Source organism: Condylura cristata, unplaced genomic scaffold (genome assembly GCF_000260355.1).
Source record: "Condylura cristata isolate star-nosed mole 26May11 unplaced genomic scaffold, ConCri1.0 scaffold00026, whole genome shotgun sequence".
Classification (NCBI taxonomy): domain Eukaryota; kingdom Metazoa; phylum Chordata; class Mammalia; order Eulipotyphla; family Talpidae; genus Condylura; species Condylura cristata.
The window spans coordinates 3,721,670-3,737,858 of NW_004567127.1; the positions used below are offsets into that span (position 1 = coordinate 3,721,670).

Here is a 16,189-nt window from a genome sequence, read left to right on the forward strand (position 1 = left end):
CACATAATTTCCAAGATCCAGTATTAATATAAACAGTAAATTTTATTTGGAGAACAAATGAGCACCAAAAAAAATTTAGTTAGCATAAATGATTTAAATGCAAGTGAAAATCTTTACATTATTCAAATTTTTAGTTGTAATCTGTACATGTTTATAAAATTGTCCAAAGAAAACATTCCATCCTTTTCTAACTGGAACGGGTAACTTTATCCGAGGACATAACAAATTGCAAAGAGTGCTTTAAAATTTTATTTTTAACGTCAATAGTATAAACATGTACTAAGGGCCCTACGAACATTCGGCAGCAGAAGTCCTGTTTCAGCACACCACATTCCATTTCCACTTGGAAGACGACCAACAAGTAGTGTGTGAAAAAATGAGTGAAAATACTTTAAATCTATTATAGCACCAAATGTAAATGAAGAAACATAGTAGTATTTTATAACCAAACAGATGAGAAAGAGAAATCTATACTCAGGTAGTAGAACTAGAGTGATTAAGACAGATTTAAGAACTGTTTAAAAGGAAAGAATGTATTTTCAAATATCAGAAAATGTTTCCAAGAGACAGGTTTCTGCATATATGTAGAGATTAAAAAAATAGCCTTAATAAAAAGTTCAGTGGGGTACTGGTGAAAATCACTAACTAGAAAATTCTAAAACTAAAAAGATCAAAAATCAATTCATCTAATTCTCTCAGACTAGGAATAACCACAAAAGAATTTACCTTTTCAGATTCACCATTGCCCAGGGGATCCCAGTAGGTGTGTTAAAGGCAGGAAGGAGTTTCTCAGCCAACTGGACGGCTTTGATCTTGAATATCTGAGAGATCAACACCAGTATTATTAAGTTACACTCATCAGGAAGCATCACGAAGCTGCTCTCTCAAGGGGGTACACAGCACAATATATTGTCTACATGGGAATTATGGAGGCGGGGAGAGGCAGCATCTCCTTGGTACTATGATGCATACGGCAATATGAAAAAATGTTTGCAACTGGACACTGATCAAGCTACCCAAATGCAATGGTCTGAAACTAACAAATTGATGAACACAATTTGACATAAATACTATCTGTATTTTTAGCTGGCAAAGCAGTTTGAGAAAACATTTGGCTAAAAGTTTCCATTCATGGTATACAAGCTTAGTACAAGTATTAAAACTACAACTCAAACTGGAAAAATGTTCCTAAGTTAGTATTAGCATGTTCGTATCAACATTTTCCATCAAAGTTTAACCATTATTGACAGGAATGAAAACATCTGAGTCCATGGTCCAAATTTACTTTGAGAGTTTACTTTGCTCCACTCTTCAATCCCAACTGCTACTTTTTTGGTAGCCAAAACAACTGTTAAATATCAGTGATTTCCAAACTTTCAAAATCATGTACTACTACCAAGACAATATCTAATAACACGTCTAATACTCTTAGCATATTCCACAGATCGGTCTTTGGATTCCACTTTGGAGAGTATTAATTTAGAGACTCTAAACTAAGATTAGGTCAGAATATCCTCTTAAGAAAAGTGGTGTGTTCTACATGTCTCACGCTTGTCCTCTCTCAAACTTATTTCAAAGTTATTAGTTACTTAAGGTCTCATCCTTTCATTGCAATCAAATACATTATTAGATTCTTAAAATAAGTTAAGAAGTTGAAGGTCTGGAACAGATTCAAGTTCTTAAATGAAATTATATTAAACTAAGAACAAGAACACTATTGGGAAAAAATGTTAGAGAAGAATATGACATAAGGATGTTTTATAAAGTTCCCTTTAAGGTCTGGAATAGCACTAAGTTCTAAAATTGATATTATTCAACAAAGCACACACACACTACTGAGCTAATCAATGGCTTATTTTCTAATTTCCAACTACCTGCGTCAACTGACACAGTAACCAGTTATAGTTCACAGTACAAATTTACTATTTGCTCATAGTACAAGTAACATCACTCAGAAAAATTTCCTTATACAGTATATTTATAGTAATGTATGTACAAAAAGGCAAATCCTAACGATGACTGTCCAGCCTCTATTTTCTGAAAAATCTCAGTAGGTGACAATTACTTAAATTAGTTTTTAGCATGTAATGCATATTGTGTCGTACAATGCATGCTTCATCTGTCATAATCCAAAAATCCTCACTTTTTTTTTACCTTCTCAAACAGAAATTCTGTTACAGTTCACTCACACACAGTCTTTGTCTCTTTCTCTTTCAAACACAGAATTTTCTATCTTTTGAGTATATAGATCAAGGGTAGAGCATTTAACTGCAAAATATTCCACTCTGACCTTTTCCTCTCCTTAGTGCTTATCACAGTTTATGTGTTTGTGTGAATGAGGGTGTACACACACAGGACACACACACACAGCTCTCTTGCCTACCTTTATTGCCTAACACCCAGTAGAAATGCAATTCACAGGTAGAGAGGACTGTTCTTCTTTTGTTAACTATTGTATCTCAGTACTTAAAAGAGTGATTAGCATATAATAGGTTGTTTATCAAGTATGAATTTAAATCATAAAGAATACACCTTTATTATAATAAAAAAAAATCGCCTTTTCCACTTCTTTATCTGTTCTCATCTCCCTGAGATTCCCAATGTTAACAAAAGTTTCAAGGACTTTTTATCATATTTTGCAAAAAATGTTGGGAGGATGATGATAGTGTAACCGCAAACACACAGTAACCCAATTAACCCTAACAACCCAATGAGGGAAGTATTTATTACTCTCATTTCACAATGTAGGAAACTGAGCATACAACGAGTAAGCTAACTTGTCTCAGCTCTACAAGGTGTCCAAGGACAGGCGACTGGGGGCAGGCGGTGGGGAGTGCTAGCTGTAAGGTGCACCCATGCCACGTGTGTGCGTCACGGGTGTGTGAGTGCATGCATGGGCACCTATGCATACTTCCTGTGTGTGTGTACACTGGGGGGAATGGCATACTACTAACTGCAGAAAACATGAACTCTTGCCATTTGCGACAACAGGGAGCAACTGGAGAGGACAATGCTAAGCAAAATGAGTCAAAAATAAAAAGATAAACGATTTCACTTACGGCTGCAATATAGAGAAACAAGAGTCAGACAGAACCCAAGTACTAACAAACCCTTAACATGATTACAAAATTAAGGCAAAAAGGGAGGATGGCAAGGTGGGAGTTGGGAGGGAGGCAGCAGGATCTGAGGGACTTTGGAGGTAGGTGTGGTGTGGATACATACATCTGCACGGGTCTGAGCCTGTAACTCCTAAAGCATATAAAAATGTAAAACAATTTTAACCCCCAAAAAAAATCTTTACAAAGTTCAACTTATCCAAAATCATAGATCTAGTAAGAAGTAAACCTGAATTTAAACTCAGTAAGTCCAACTCCAGAATCTCTGTTCCTGCTTGAACAGTCGCTCTATTAGATGTAGATACAGACAGACAGAAACAGTCTCACACACAAACAGCAAATACAGGCAGCTAAACACACATATTCCTACATCACATGTTATTTAATCTTACCTTTCGGTTAATAATTTCTCAAAACATCTTGCTAATTTATTCATCTTTACCTTCCTCTGGAACAACAGTCTGACTAATATAAAATCCGGGGTTGGCAGTTGCTCCTGAAGTCTATTACTACTGAGAACTCTGCTGTTAATTGTCATTCTTTTCTTAAGTCCTTTCTCTGTGGTAGCTTTTACTATTTCCTCCTTGTCCTTCATGTCTTTTCAAATATTGATTTTCTGTCATTTATTTAAACTCATGTGAGATTCCTACTAAACATTCTTTGAATTATTTTACTGAATTATTTTATGTTTCTTAACTGTTTTGACTCTGTATACTACGTTCTGGAAAAATTTTCATTATCACCATGGGTAGGAACAGACAAAAGACTGGGCAGGTGTTCCCTGCACCCAGTGAAGGCTGTTAACACAAAACTGTAAGCTAACATAGAGGGAGAAATAAGTGACACACACTTCCCACTCAAAATGAGTCTGCAGACTATTTTTAAAGTCTCGCTGAAATTCAAGATTTTACCATACTTCCTTTCAAGCTAAGAAGTTAGCCTGCCACGACCATTCATGATATTGAAAGATATCATGAAACTAGTGGGTCAGGAAACAAGGACCCACTGTGTTGTGCATGGTAAAGGCACAGTGAAAGCTATATTTACTTATATTAGTTGTACAAACCCCCATCTTCACTCCTACCTAAATCCCACAGGGATGACCCACTGGGCCCGTAATGAATCCCTTATAACACGGTGCACTGCATTACAGATGAACTTGGAGAACCTCACTCACAGCAACTGAAAGCCAGTCTGCTGTGGACGGTCAGACAGTACCTCATCCGTGAAACTGTGCCATCAGGGCTTTCTACTCTTGGTGTCCCCACTGAAAGTATGCAGGGACTTCAAGGCCTGTTGCTGACTTCACATGAGAAGTAACAACAGCGCCTTCCTGCGGAGTAGCCTAGTCTACCTTGCAGTCTCTCTGACTCCGGCAGACCTACCTTCATTACCCCACCGTCCCTCCAAATACCAGCAACAGGACCAGTCAGAAAGCACACTTTCCTTACAGGTCTGCGCGGCAGCTCTACAGAACCCTCCCTCCAGACTCCCTCAGCCCTGGCTGCTTCCTTAGGCGCCCCTCCATACCACCTTTTCTTCTTCTTTTTTTTTAAATCTAGCACTGCCCTAATTAACTTAATGTCTAATTAATAAATCTTCACATTAGCTAGTTTTAAAGTAGCTAGCACGTTCAACAGATAAATCATCCCAACATTGACATTATCTATTATTAAATACTTGTTTATTTTAAAAACCAGGAAAATTAAAAGGGAGAAAAGTCATACAGTTCCTTTATTCTGAGCCTAATGTTAGCCATACTTTGTAATCTCCATCCACCTTTTCGGTATGTACACACACATATAAGTTGTCTTTTTCATTTTGCCTTTTCCAGCTACTAAGATCACAAGCACCTTCCCAAAACTGTCTGATTTAGCGTATCCAGGTCTTCACCTCCCACTCACTCTTCAATCTCTTTCAACATGGCTTTTTGTTTCCATCATGTCACGAAATGAAAACCTGCTGAAGTTAGTCACACATCTGAGTAAAGAGCATTTTCAGTCATTACTGTCCAGTTCCTCTTTCAAACTTTCTTCCCTGGTGCTCAGTAACCCTACAGACTCCTTGTCTGCCACTGACTCCCCTCCTCACTGCTGGCCTTTCAGGCCGTGCGTGTCGAGACTTGATCTAGGTCGCCTTCCGGCTGTCCTAAACTGTCTCTCTGTGCAATTCCACATGTGCCTGTTTTCACTTTCCGGCTACAGAGTACCTGGCTCACAGACAAGCAGCTTGCGGCAGGACTTCTCCACTAAGCACCAGATTCACTGTCTTCCATCCATTTTCACCTAACTATATCAACACCTCAAACTCAAAATACTTGAAATGAACAGAGGAAATTCTTCTCTCAAGCTAGTATTCGCAGTGTTCGGTGTCTACTAGGCCTCCCATCAACTGTCTTACATATGCGTAAATGAACTGACATACAAAAGGAAAATGTTGGCATGTACTTAAGACGTTAGCTAGATCAGGAAAGTCTAGTGGGCTGTATTTCCCAATTACCAACACATCCACAGGAAAGAAAGAGGTCAATTTTTCAGTGAAAATAGCAACTACTGCTGGAGCAATGAGGTTTTTCTTTTTAATAGCTTATTTTTATATCATTTTGTACATTTTCCAGCTCATTTGTAATCTCCGCGGGCTTCCCATCACATCACCTGTGTGCCATCACCAGCAATGAGGTTTTTCTTTTTTAAAAAGAAAAATTGAAAATTGCAGCAAAGACAATAATTATTTAAACTAGGAAAAATAAATGCTCTAATACTATTTTTTTATTTCAGAATTTTAATTAAAGAATTTAAGTAAAAAGAAATGTATTATGACTTTAAAATTTTCCTGAACTTACTCAAGTTATCCTACATAAGGCAATAAAGAACATTTATGTTTTGGTAAAGAAATATTTTGGGTTGTTGTTTGTTTTTATTATCTGTGAAAATGCATTAAACTTCACATTATCATTTTTCTACTTATCTGACAGATTTTAGATGCAGTAATCTATGTAAATTATGTTATTTCCCTATTCAAAAAGGGATGTCACTTTGATAGCCACTAAAAAATGAAGAAACAATCCTGTAAAAGAAATGCTATATATCTCAGGGAAACATAATAACTCATGACTATCTATAAACTTGTGATAGTTTAATATAAATAGCCTTGTTCTGAGAAAATAAAATGACAAATTTTCACAAGTATGATATCAATAAATCAACAGGGAAGGGGACTACTTTGTGAGGATGGCGTATAAGCCTCATTTGGCTCCAGTGTTAGGAACAGAATGAATATAAATACTTTTCATTCAAGCTACATTATTACTGTAGCACTTTAGTCATGTTATCAATTATAACTAATATTCTAGCTTATATTTACTTTTAGTAGACTGAATCCTAAAAGGTTAATTTATGTTTTAAAATAAGTAGAAGGATTCTGTACCTATAGAAACAGAATATTTATGACCAAACAGCAAAAAAATCAAAGAAAAAACATAATATGTACTGACTCAGGTACTATCACTAGGTATTTTGTGTAACTTAATCTTCACAACACTCAGGTGAATTCTTTCACATTTTCATGTTGAACACTAGGTAGAATAGCATTACGAAAAAGAGTCAGTAGGGAATAAAACTTTCAATTCCAAATCCTATGTGCTTCCCACCATTTCAAAATGTTTCTTTTGAAGTGTAAAGCAGAAAAATTGCAAAAGTGAAAAATGCTGCAATCATCTATTATTTCCCCAGCATTTAATTTTCCTAGAATAGCAAGAAAAATTTTAATATTTTGTTTCCACCTTCAGACCCGGCTCCTAGTGCAATGTTCCTCTTTCACAAGGTGAAGACAATTTTTGGAGCAGTATTTTGGTGTGAAAACTAATCAAGTATGTCAACTATGCACACGACAACAAAAACTTCCTCTACATAGTCAGATAAGCATGACGGTAAGGGGGAAAACATCTCATTCCTCAAGGACATCTTGTAATGGGTAACCTGGAAAAAAACACCAAAGCTGAAGGTACCGAACAAATTTGCCTCCCCTTCATGTTGTTAAATTTTACTCCAGAAGCCAGGGGTCAAGGCCCAGAGGGGACACTGAGGGTAGGAAGCAACGTCCTAGAGGCTGGGGCCCACTGAGGGTGCGAGGTCACACAAGTAAAGGGCACGCGAGTGAGGCTCCAGCATGGCCAGTGGGGGCGATGATAAGGTGGTAAAGTGTGGTTCATGGGATGACAGAATCTCTTGACGGCGCTGCTGGTTACTAGAGGTATGCTCTATCAAAATCAAAATGGGGGAATTTTTTTCTAAGTCATAAATAATATTTCAGAAAAGCAGATATTTAAAATCCTCTCAAAATATTGCAAACAGATCCACCATAGGGCCCAGCATACATTCACTCCTAGCTATCTAGGAGTGCATGCCAAAACACTGATTTGAAGGGATGCTGCGCACTCCTCTGTCCACTGCAGCACTAGTTAAATAGTCAAGTTATGGAAAACACCTAAGTTGCAAAGGGCAGAAAATGGATTTATATATGTATTTCATACATATGCATGTGCATATATATGTATATATATTTCATACATATACGTGTGTGTGTATAAAATACACAATGGAATACTACATAGAAGGAGAAAGAAAAATACCAGATGGCTTCACTTCTATGTGGCATATAAAGAAACAAAACAAAGGAACAAAACAAACATATCAATTAAATTAAGTGACTTTATATATATATATATATAAGCTAGGTCAGTGTTTCCCAAAGTATAGAATCACCGTTATCAAGTTTGACAGCAAAATTATATACTAAGTAAGCTATCCAATATTATATATTAATCACTGGCATCTTCAAATATACTATTTGTAAAGAAAATAGCAGAACGTGAATATTCAATTTTTACACACACAAGCAGACAAAAGGATTTAAAATATAAGCATATAAATCATAAAAATTTCAGAATGAAATATAATAGTAACAGAAACATAGGAAAGGCTAACAACCGAATTCTAGAATCTATAGGGGAAAAATAACCTAAAAATGTTTACTTGAAAGTTAGCAACACAAGCACAGAAGATGAATTTTACCACATTTATCAAGAGCTGTTAAGAGTCATTTAGATCAGCAAACTGTCAAACATAGGGACAAAGTATAGAATCGCAGAAAACAAAAGAGAAATGATTTACAGTTTCTTCCTTGTAACCGTAACCTTTCCCACTCTCTAAGCCCATCCATCCTTTAACCCGCTTCTCCAGCCCTGCAGGTCCAAGTAAGTCTGTGATTCAGAGTTTCGTGTCCAAGTATCACAGTAATGCATTACAAGGCAGTTTCCAAACAGGCAGTTTTAATAATTAATTTTTGGTCTTAGGGTCTGTATTCCTTCTCTCTTCCTGATTCATTCCTTAATTCTGGTCTTTTTAGTTTCTTTCCTTCTTTAAATGGACCTTACAATGGCAAATTCGGAAGAAGGTCACTCCTCCAAAGAGCCACGCTAATACAAGCTAGGCTCTGTGATGAAGTTGTCTACTGACATTCTCAAAATGAAAATATCATTATTCCTAGGACGCCTGCTTGGATCTGAAGGATCCAGGTATTTCTGCAAAACTTTAGCTTAGTTCAGTATTAGACCTTCCAGAACCAGCGTGCCGTTGGGGAATCCTTTGTCTTATCACATCTTACACCGCCCTCCCACCCCAATCCCCTCGGCGCTCTGCTCACCTCCTCTCCTGACAGGTAATGGGCTGCGAGGAGGCCGCCGATGAACCGGATGTTGACCTCAAACACGGAAACCTCTGAATTCTGTGAAAACATTGAAAAACTTCATCTAAAGCCTTGCAATTTTCAAAATCATCTCAGTACTTCAAATGTTCCCACAGATTCCTTATGGAGAATGTCTTCTCAAATTCCAGAACTTTGTTCCTCACACAACTACAAGCCCACCTTCCGGGACGGAATGCCTGTTTCTCCACCAGATTCTCAGTCCCAAGGCAGGCGGCCATTCTCATGTATCTCCTGTGGCGTGTTGAAACTGTCAATGTACTTGCTGCCATTCATGTATTCGCTCTCCCTCAGGAAAGCCTTCGCTTCTTCCATTCCGGAAGCACACTCTCTGGCAGGCGCTGTCCTTCTGTGCTAACACTGTGGCATAACATCCATTCTTTAGTTCTATCTCTCCTCATGAATTTTAAATTTTTCACTAGTTTATATAATAACATAATAAATGTTAGGAGAGGCACTAAGAATAATGATGGAATTCAATGAATAAAGTTGAGAAAACTAGCTCCTAGGTCAGAAATTAATTTAGGTATTCATTTCACATATTGATCAAAATGAAATCCAAACAATTTAGACAAAATATAGGAAAACATTGTAATAAAAAAGTGAACATATGGGACAATATATAAACTTCCTCAAGAATGCAGGTGCTCTATAAGCATAAAAACTAATAGTATGATAACAAATGATAAGACTATTATTTTTCCAAAATGCAAATTACTGACAGAAATTAGCAATTTAATTATTTTTAATTCAGCTGCCATTCCTCCATCCTGAAAGTAAAGTGCTCTGTATGCCTTCACACAGTCCCCATACACTGGCATCACAGGGCAGTAGTAGCTATTCCTAACTATAGAGAGAAAAGAGGGTGGAAAAACAATAACCTCTCTAGCCAGTTTCCTTGTTTTCATCTTGACCCTCCTCCTCTCCATGTTCTTGAGTACCAGAAAGCTGCAGTGAGTCCTGTGGTCTTCACTTGGGGTGGACTTACTCTATACAGACCTTACACTCAGTGCCGTCATGCTCAGTAAAAGAGGCTGATCAGACTCTACACACCAGATTCCCACATCCTCTCTGATGTCATCCCCTACCAACATCCCTTTGCCTCACTCTTCTATTACTCACTTCACTAAGACACTTACTATCCCAGGAGGGTCAAACTCACTCCTGCCAGTTTTACACACCTGCACATGGATGTGCAAATATCACCTGTCAAGTGTGAACACTTAATGCAAAATACTGTTGTAAAATAATCACGAATATCCCCAATTAACATGGGATTTATCACCATGCAATTCCCATGTGATTATTTGTAAAATTTATACCCTCCCTCACATGAGACACAAGAGAAGTTTCAGAGGGAGAAAAGCTAGAGAATGGGGGAGGGGCATTATTCAAAGAGTGATTACTAAGAATCTTCCAAAACTGATGAAAAGTAAAAGCCCTCTGATGTATTAAGCACTGAATTCTGTAAAGAATAATCCACAAGATTTGGTGATGGGAAGCCCATGGGGATTACAACTGAGATGGGAAAAGGCACAAACTGACGTAAAAGTAAACTATAATAATCCCCAAGTAGACATGTGCAATTACCACAAAGCAAAGACAAAAACAAAGAGGAAAAAAGACAGATTACCTTTTAAAAATTGTGCTGCACAGACTTCTTGATAGCCTACGAGAAGCACAAGACTACGGAACCACACCTTTAAAAGGTTCCGAGACCATCACCGTCAACCTCTAGTCCTATACTCAGTGATCACGTCCACAGGAACGAGCGTCATGGCCACAGGGCTCACCTGGGGTCTCTTGTCAGAAATGTCACCTCAACAAAAAGTCCTTTAGTAGCCAACCCATGTGAAATAGTAAGTCCCCACAACTACCACTTTCAGTCCCATTTACTCTTTTTTTATTGTCCCTTTTGGACTGTCTAACCAGTCCTGGTTCTTCACTCTGGCTAGAGCAGCTGGGTTCAGCCTCCGTCCCCCTGATACACATCTGCCCCAAATCTGCCTCCCTGTGCCTAATCTGAGATGCCCAGCACCAAAGAGGTGGCCTCTCCTGAAAAGCCAGCATCCCCCCTGAGCAGCCCTGTAAGAGCAGCCAATGTACCAGCAGTCCCAAGCAACCCGTATTTTAACGTCCAAGACCTCTCTGCACTCACTGTTCTCACAGTCACGGGGGTGCTGCCTCTCTCCTGCAGTGTAGTTTCAGGACACCACAACATTCTCTTTTTTTCTTTTCAACTCCCCATCACTTGGTTAACAATTCTACACATTAATTCTCTAATTAAAATAAATGCTATATTCAGGCTCTTGACTGAGCCAAGTGTTACACAGATATTAGCTTTTACAAAGCGGCCATGTTAATGAATACGAGAACCCACACAAATGCCAATTCTCTCCAAATTAGTCTATGAATTGAATACAACCCTTACAGAAATTCAATACAGGTTTCCAGAGTTTAAAAAAGCAATAGACTGACATAGCAGACCTCTCCTGTCTCCCCGCTGATCCCTTTAACAGTGTGCTTGTGCTTCGTCAATCTGCCTGTTCTGCTCCCCACTCTGTCTCTGGTGAATCCTCTCAGTACCCCTGCACCTCTGGCCTGTATCCCAGTTCTGTATGCATAAATAAATCTTTTAAAAATTTGTTTAAAATGCAATAAACTGAGAATTGCTAAGTAGAATAAGAGGGAACATCAAGATGTGTATGTGTGTGTATATACATGTTATCTATCAGATATAGCTATTGAAAATATCAGATATCAAAATATTATCGCTAACACAGTTTAGTATTGATACAGGGGTAAAGAAAAGCAACAAAAAACAGACTAAAATGACTAATATTTGACTAATATGGTATGTATTAATACAATGAGGATACAAATAGTGCTGGAATCAAATGATAATTTCTTATCTCACCCTATATACATAATGTTTAATATGGATTAAAGACCTAAATGCAAAAGCAAATCATTATTTGCTTTTAAACAAATTAACTGTTTATAATTAAATATAGGAATATCTCTTTATGACCTTCCAGCAGGGATTACCTAGATGAAATATAAAAAGACTATAAGGATCATCTAGCTATTTATCAACAGAAACAAAGGCCACATTTCTTAGCTTTCCTTAGTAGTAAGAGGGAGTCTCAACATTAAGATCTCCTGAATAGCATACAAGAAAAATGGGGTAACCAACTGCCAAACGGTATTCTTAAAGAACAGTTACCTATCTTTCCACTAACCCTCCCAGCTTTCTGCAAATGGAAGGTTTATCCACCTTATCTTGAGAAACCACCTTGTACCATGAGGTTGAAGGTCTACAACTCTGAAGGAGACAGAGCAATAAATAAGACACAGAACCTCTGCTCATCAAGAAGCTACCCAGACACACCCTAAACTGCTTACCTCTGTGCTTGATTTACAGAGAGAAATAAAAAGACACCTGTTTGGTTTGCCCTTTTACATTAGGTTGTCTGCCAATCCCAGCCAAACCAAAATCTAAGTGAGACTAAAAACTCACTTGAGTGAGACATGACCAAAGTCCTAGAATAATATAATTAACAATGTATCTCAATGATGCAGAGTCAGCCGGAAAAAAACATAGAAGAGTGACTTCTAATTACAGTCGGAAGGAAGAGCAAAGCACACATATCATGACAGACGACAACGAATATGACAAAACAGTTCATACATCTCTCTGGAAAAGATGGTAAATGAAAAATAATTGCTACCATTTAACTGAAAAGAATATTACCAGATTACCTCAAATAATCCTTACAACATTACAATGGGATAGCAACCTTATAAAGGATGAAAAAGAATAAGGAAATTTCCCAAGTTGCATAGTCAGAATGTACATGTGATGGGCTTCAAATCTGCAGTACCAATTCAACTATGCCAGGATGCTGCAGGATGGAGACAGGCCTAGTTTTAAAGTCTTACCAAAAGTATAAAAAATTATCAAATCTTTTGAAACACACAGGTATCATTTATAAAGCAGTTTATGGTTTCCTGCATTTACTCAATGTGCTTTTTTTCTAACTACTGCCTTAACACACTGCTTCAAGTAATAACAAAAACAAATTTTTTTTAAAACATGGGAGTCTGGGCTCTCCCTGGTGGTACAATGGGCTAAAGCACCACATTAGGAGGCTCTCGGAAGCCCCTGCAGCACGAGTTCAATCGCTGGCCAGGAAGCTGACCCACATGGTGTGGCAGACCTCTCTGGACCTGCCTGCTACTCCCTTCAGCAGTATATTTCAGAGCATCTGTCTCTTCTGTTCCCCACTCTGTCTCTGGGGAATCCTCTCACCACCCACACCTCTGGCCTGTACCCCAGTTCTGTAAGCATAAATAAATAAATCTTTAAAAAAGTAAAAAGATGGGAGTCTGTGTTTTATGCAAAAATTAAATAATAGTCAATAATTCCAAAAGAAGAAAAGGGAATTTAAAATTTTTCTGAATTATTAGCATAACAGTCAAAACTATTATGGCCATAAACTGTTATCTTTCCATAGTTGATCATAAAGATAATCACTTATACTCACCACACTGAAGTCAAGGTTGTCTTCAATCCATTTCTGCCCATCTCGGAATTCATCATGAAGGCCCATGATGTAAAGGGTATCCAAAGCATCTACTATTGTAGCACCCATTTGTGAACTTCCTATGTTTGGGAAGGGAAAAAAATTTATTAAACAGATGCTCTTCCTATAAGGTCTTTTTCAATGTTTTGTCTATAGAAAGTAAACCAAAGCAGTGGTATAAGGACCAAAAAGAATACCCAACTTTTCCATACAATAAATTTTATACTTTACTCTATTTTCAAGTTTAATATATTTTCCTTAAAATGACACATTGATAACAAATACAAAGGTAAACTACAATTGTAGTTAACTTTCTTCCTGGTCACATAATAAGATATCTATCTACTAAAACAGGTTTAAGAAAATGAAGATTAATTCAAGAAATAGGAGTGCTTCAAGATGATTAGTCAAATCATAAGACAGCAAGCACGGATAGCCATCATGAAACAAAAACTGTAACAATCCTTCATAATCACGAAGCAGGTAATTCACACGGAAGAAAGAAGTCATAAAACACAATGCCAGAAGGAAAAGTCAAAACAGTAATATCTACCCATCTTCAAGACAGATAATCTTTTTTTAAAAAAAAGACTTATTTATTTATTGCATAGAAGAACTGGGGTACAGGCCAGAGGTGCAGGGGTTAGAGGATTCCCCAGAGACAGAGTGGGGAACAGAGCAATGTATTTACTGAAATACATTGCTAAGGAGAGCAGCTGGGCAAGACAGGAGAGGTCTGCTATGCCATGTGGGTCAGCTCCCTGGTGGGGGGTCAAATCAAGCCACAGTGGTCATAGCACTGAGACTTAACCCTGCGGCCACAGGGAGGCCTCAAGAAAAATAACCTTCAAGGAAATGTTTCAGGGAGGAAGCAACTAATTTCACAAAGCCTACAAGTAACTAAATTAGTTTGATACTGTAAACATGTGTCAAGAAAACAAGTCAATCTTACTAATGAATGCAACTATAAAAACCCCAAGCAAAATATTAGCAAAACAAATTTAGTGGTATGCTAAAAAAGTAACAAAAAACGTAAAAGTTCTCCTTAAATGCAAGAATACAATTATTATTTCCATCTTTTGAGAATGAAAATTATCCACACAACTTTCTATCTACATTGACATGAATTTACAATTATCCTATTATAACACTATCTTCACCAAGATGACTTTACCAGGAGACTCTTGTCCAGAAAAACAAAAGCTGTAAAATAATTTTACTTTAATATACTTATGTTCATCCCAACAACTTCCTCAAAAACCCATCGACTCTTCAACATAAAAAAACAAATGATGATTTGAACCCCTAGCTTCAAATTCTCCACTTACTAACCCTAAACTAATACGGCATAATTGTTATCAAACCAATCACTCCCCCAACTGAAAGGTCCACCCTAAGCAGACTTAAAATATCAATAAATATCTCAATTTTGTCCTTTCTCTCTCTGACAGGCTACCAAGGTAAGCATTAATCTCAGCTTTCCCTTATCAGCAAGTTATTTAGTAATAAATAGTTGATATTAAACAGTCAGCATTCAGCACTACTTAGTTCGTAATAAATAGTTGATATTAAACAGTCAGCATTCAGCACTACTTAGTTCAAGTTTTTCATTTACTTAATCTTCTATTCCTCACCTTTTTTACCATTCCCTTTTTTCTTACGTAAAGTGCCTTCTTCTGTATAAGTTAAAACTATATAGATTTGGGCCCTCTTTGGTGCAATGAGTTAAAGCACAATACTATGAAGCAATCCACAGCCACTGCAGCATAAGCTTGATCCCTGGCCAGGGGGGGTGACCCACAGGGCGCAGCAGACCTCTCCTGTCTCACCCATTGCTCCCCTCGACAGTGTATCTCAGTCAATCTACCTGTTGTGCACCCCATTCTGTCTCTGGGGAAACCTTTCATCCCCTAGCACCTCTGGCCTGTGCCCAGTTCTTGTATGCATAAATAAATCTTTTTAAAAAAAAATTTATACAGATTTGTTCTTAAAATTACTATCCTTAACTTAGATCACATTTATGCACTCCATATAATTGTTTCAACTTATCAGTAAGTATAACTGTTAGAAGAATAAGAAACCCCTGACCAATAAATGACTTTATGAATGCACTCTACCCTCTGATGCCTTTCTGAACCCAATTCCCAACTCCATGCTGATGAAATCTCAAGAGCCAAGGACTAAAAGTTCCAGCATGTCATGAACCTGACTTCTGCCACAGAGTTCAGCAGTCATGTCTGGCTTCTAACTGAACACATGCATGTCAACTCTTGCTTCTCTGGCTTTCGCTTGCACCCCAGTGTCTCAGCTCAGATGGTACTGTGTGCAGGAAATTTCAGTCTAATTAACCTTTATAGCTAAGCAATTAAAATGACAAAGACATAATTCAACAAAGCAATATACAAAAAGTAGCAATATACAAAAGAAGCACCTGAGATTAATAGGGATAGGAGAGTGAGAAAAGGGTAAAGTAGTATAAGGGATGATGTCGGGGGGGCAGGGGAAAGAAGAAAAACAAGATTTTGTACCAAATTTTATACAGATTGGACATTTATATGTATCTGTTCATTGAAGAAGAAAAAAAATACCCTCACAGCAAGAAGCATTTAAAAGGGCTGAGGAATAACAACAGGAATTCTGAAGAACGTTATTTGAGCTAAGCAACAGTTGTACGTTAATTCTTTTAAATCGAGAATTTTTAAAAGGACTGCATTAAAGAGAAGT

At 37.5% G+C, this 16,189-nt stretch overlaps 1 protein-coding gene across 1 annotated transcript in view; it reads right to left on the reverse strand.

The window, feature by feature from the left end:
- The window catches only part of MAN1A2 (mannosidase, alpha, class 1A, member 2), a 76,200-nt gene that overhangs the window by 33,103 nt on the left and 26,908 nt on the right, over positions 1 to 16,189 (reverse strand). The window contains exons 4-6 of the mRNA XM_004689599.2: positions 13,427 to 13,545; positions 8,820 to 8,900; positions 727 to 821 (exon numbers count right to left, since the gene is read on the reverse strand). Coding sequence (XP_004689656.1) covers positions 727 to 821; positions 8,820 to 8,900; positions 13,427 to 13,545 — 295 coding nt within the window. The remainder of the gene's footprint in view (positions 1 to 726; positions 822 to 8,819; positions 8,901 to 13,426; positions 13,546 to 16,189) is intronic.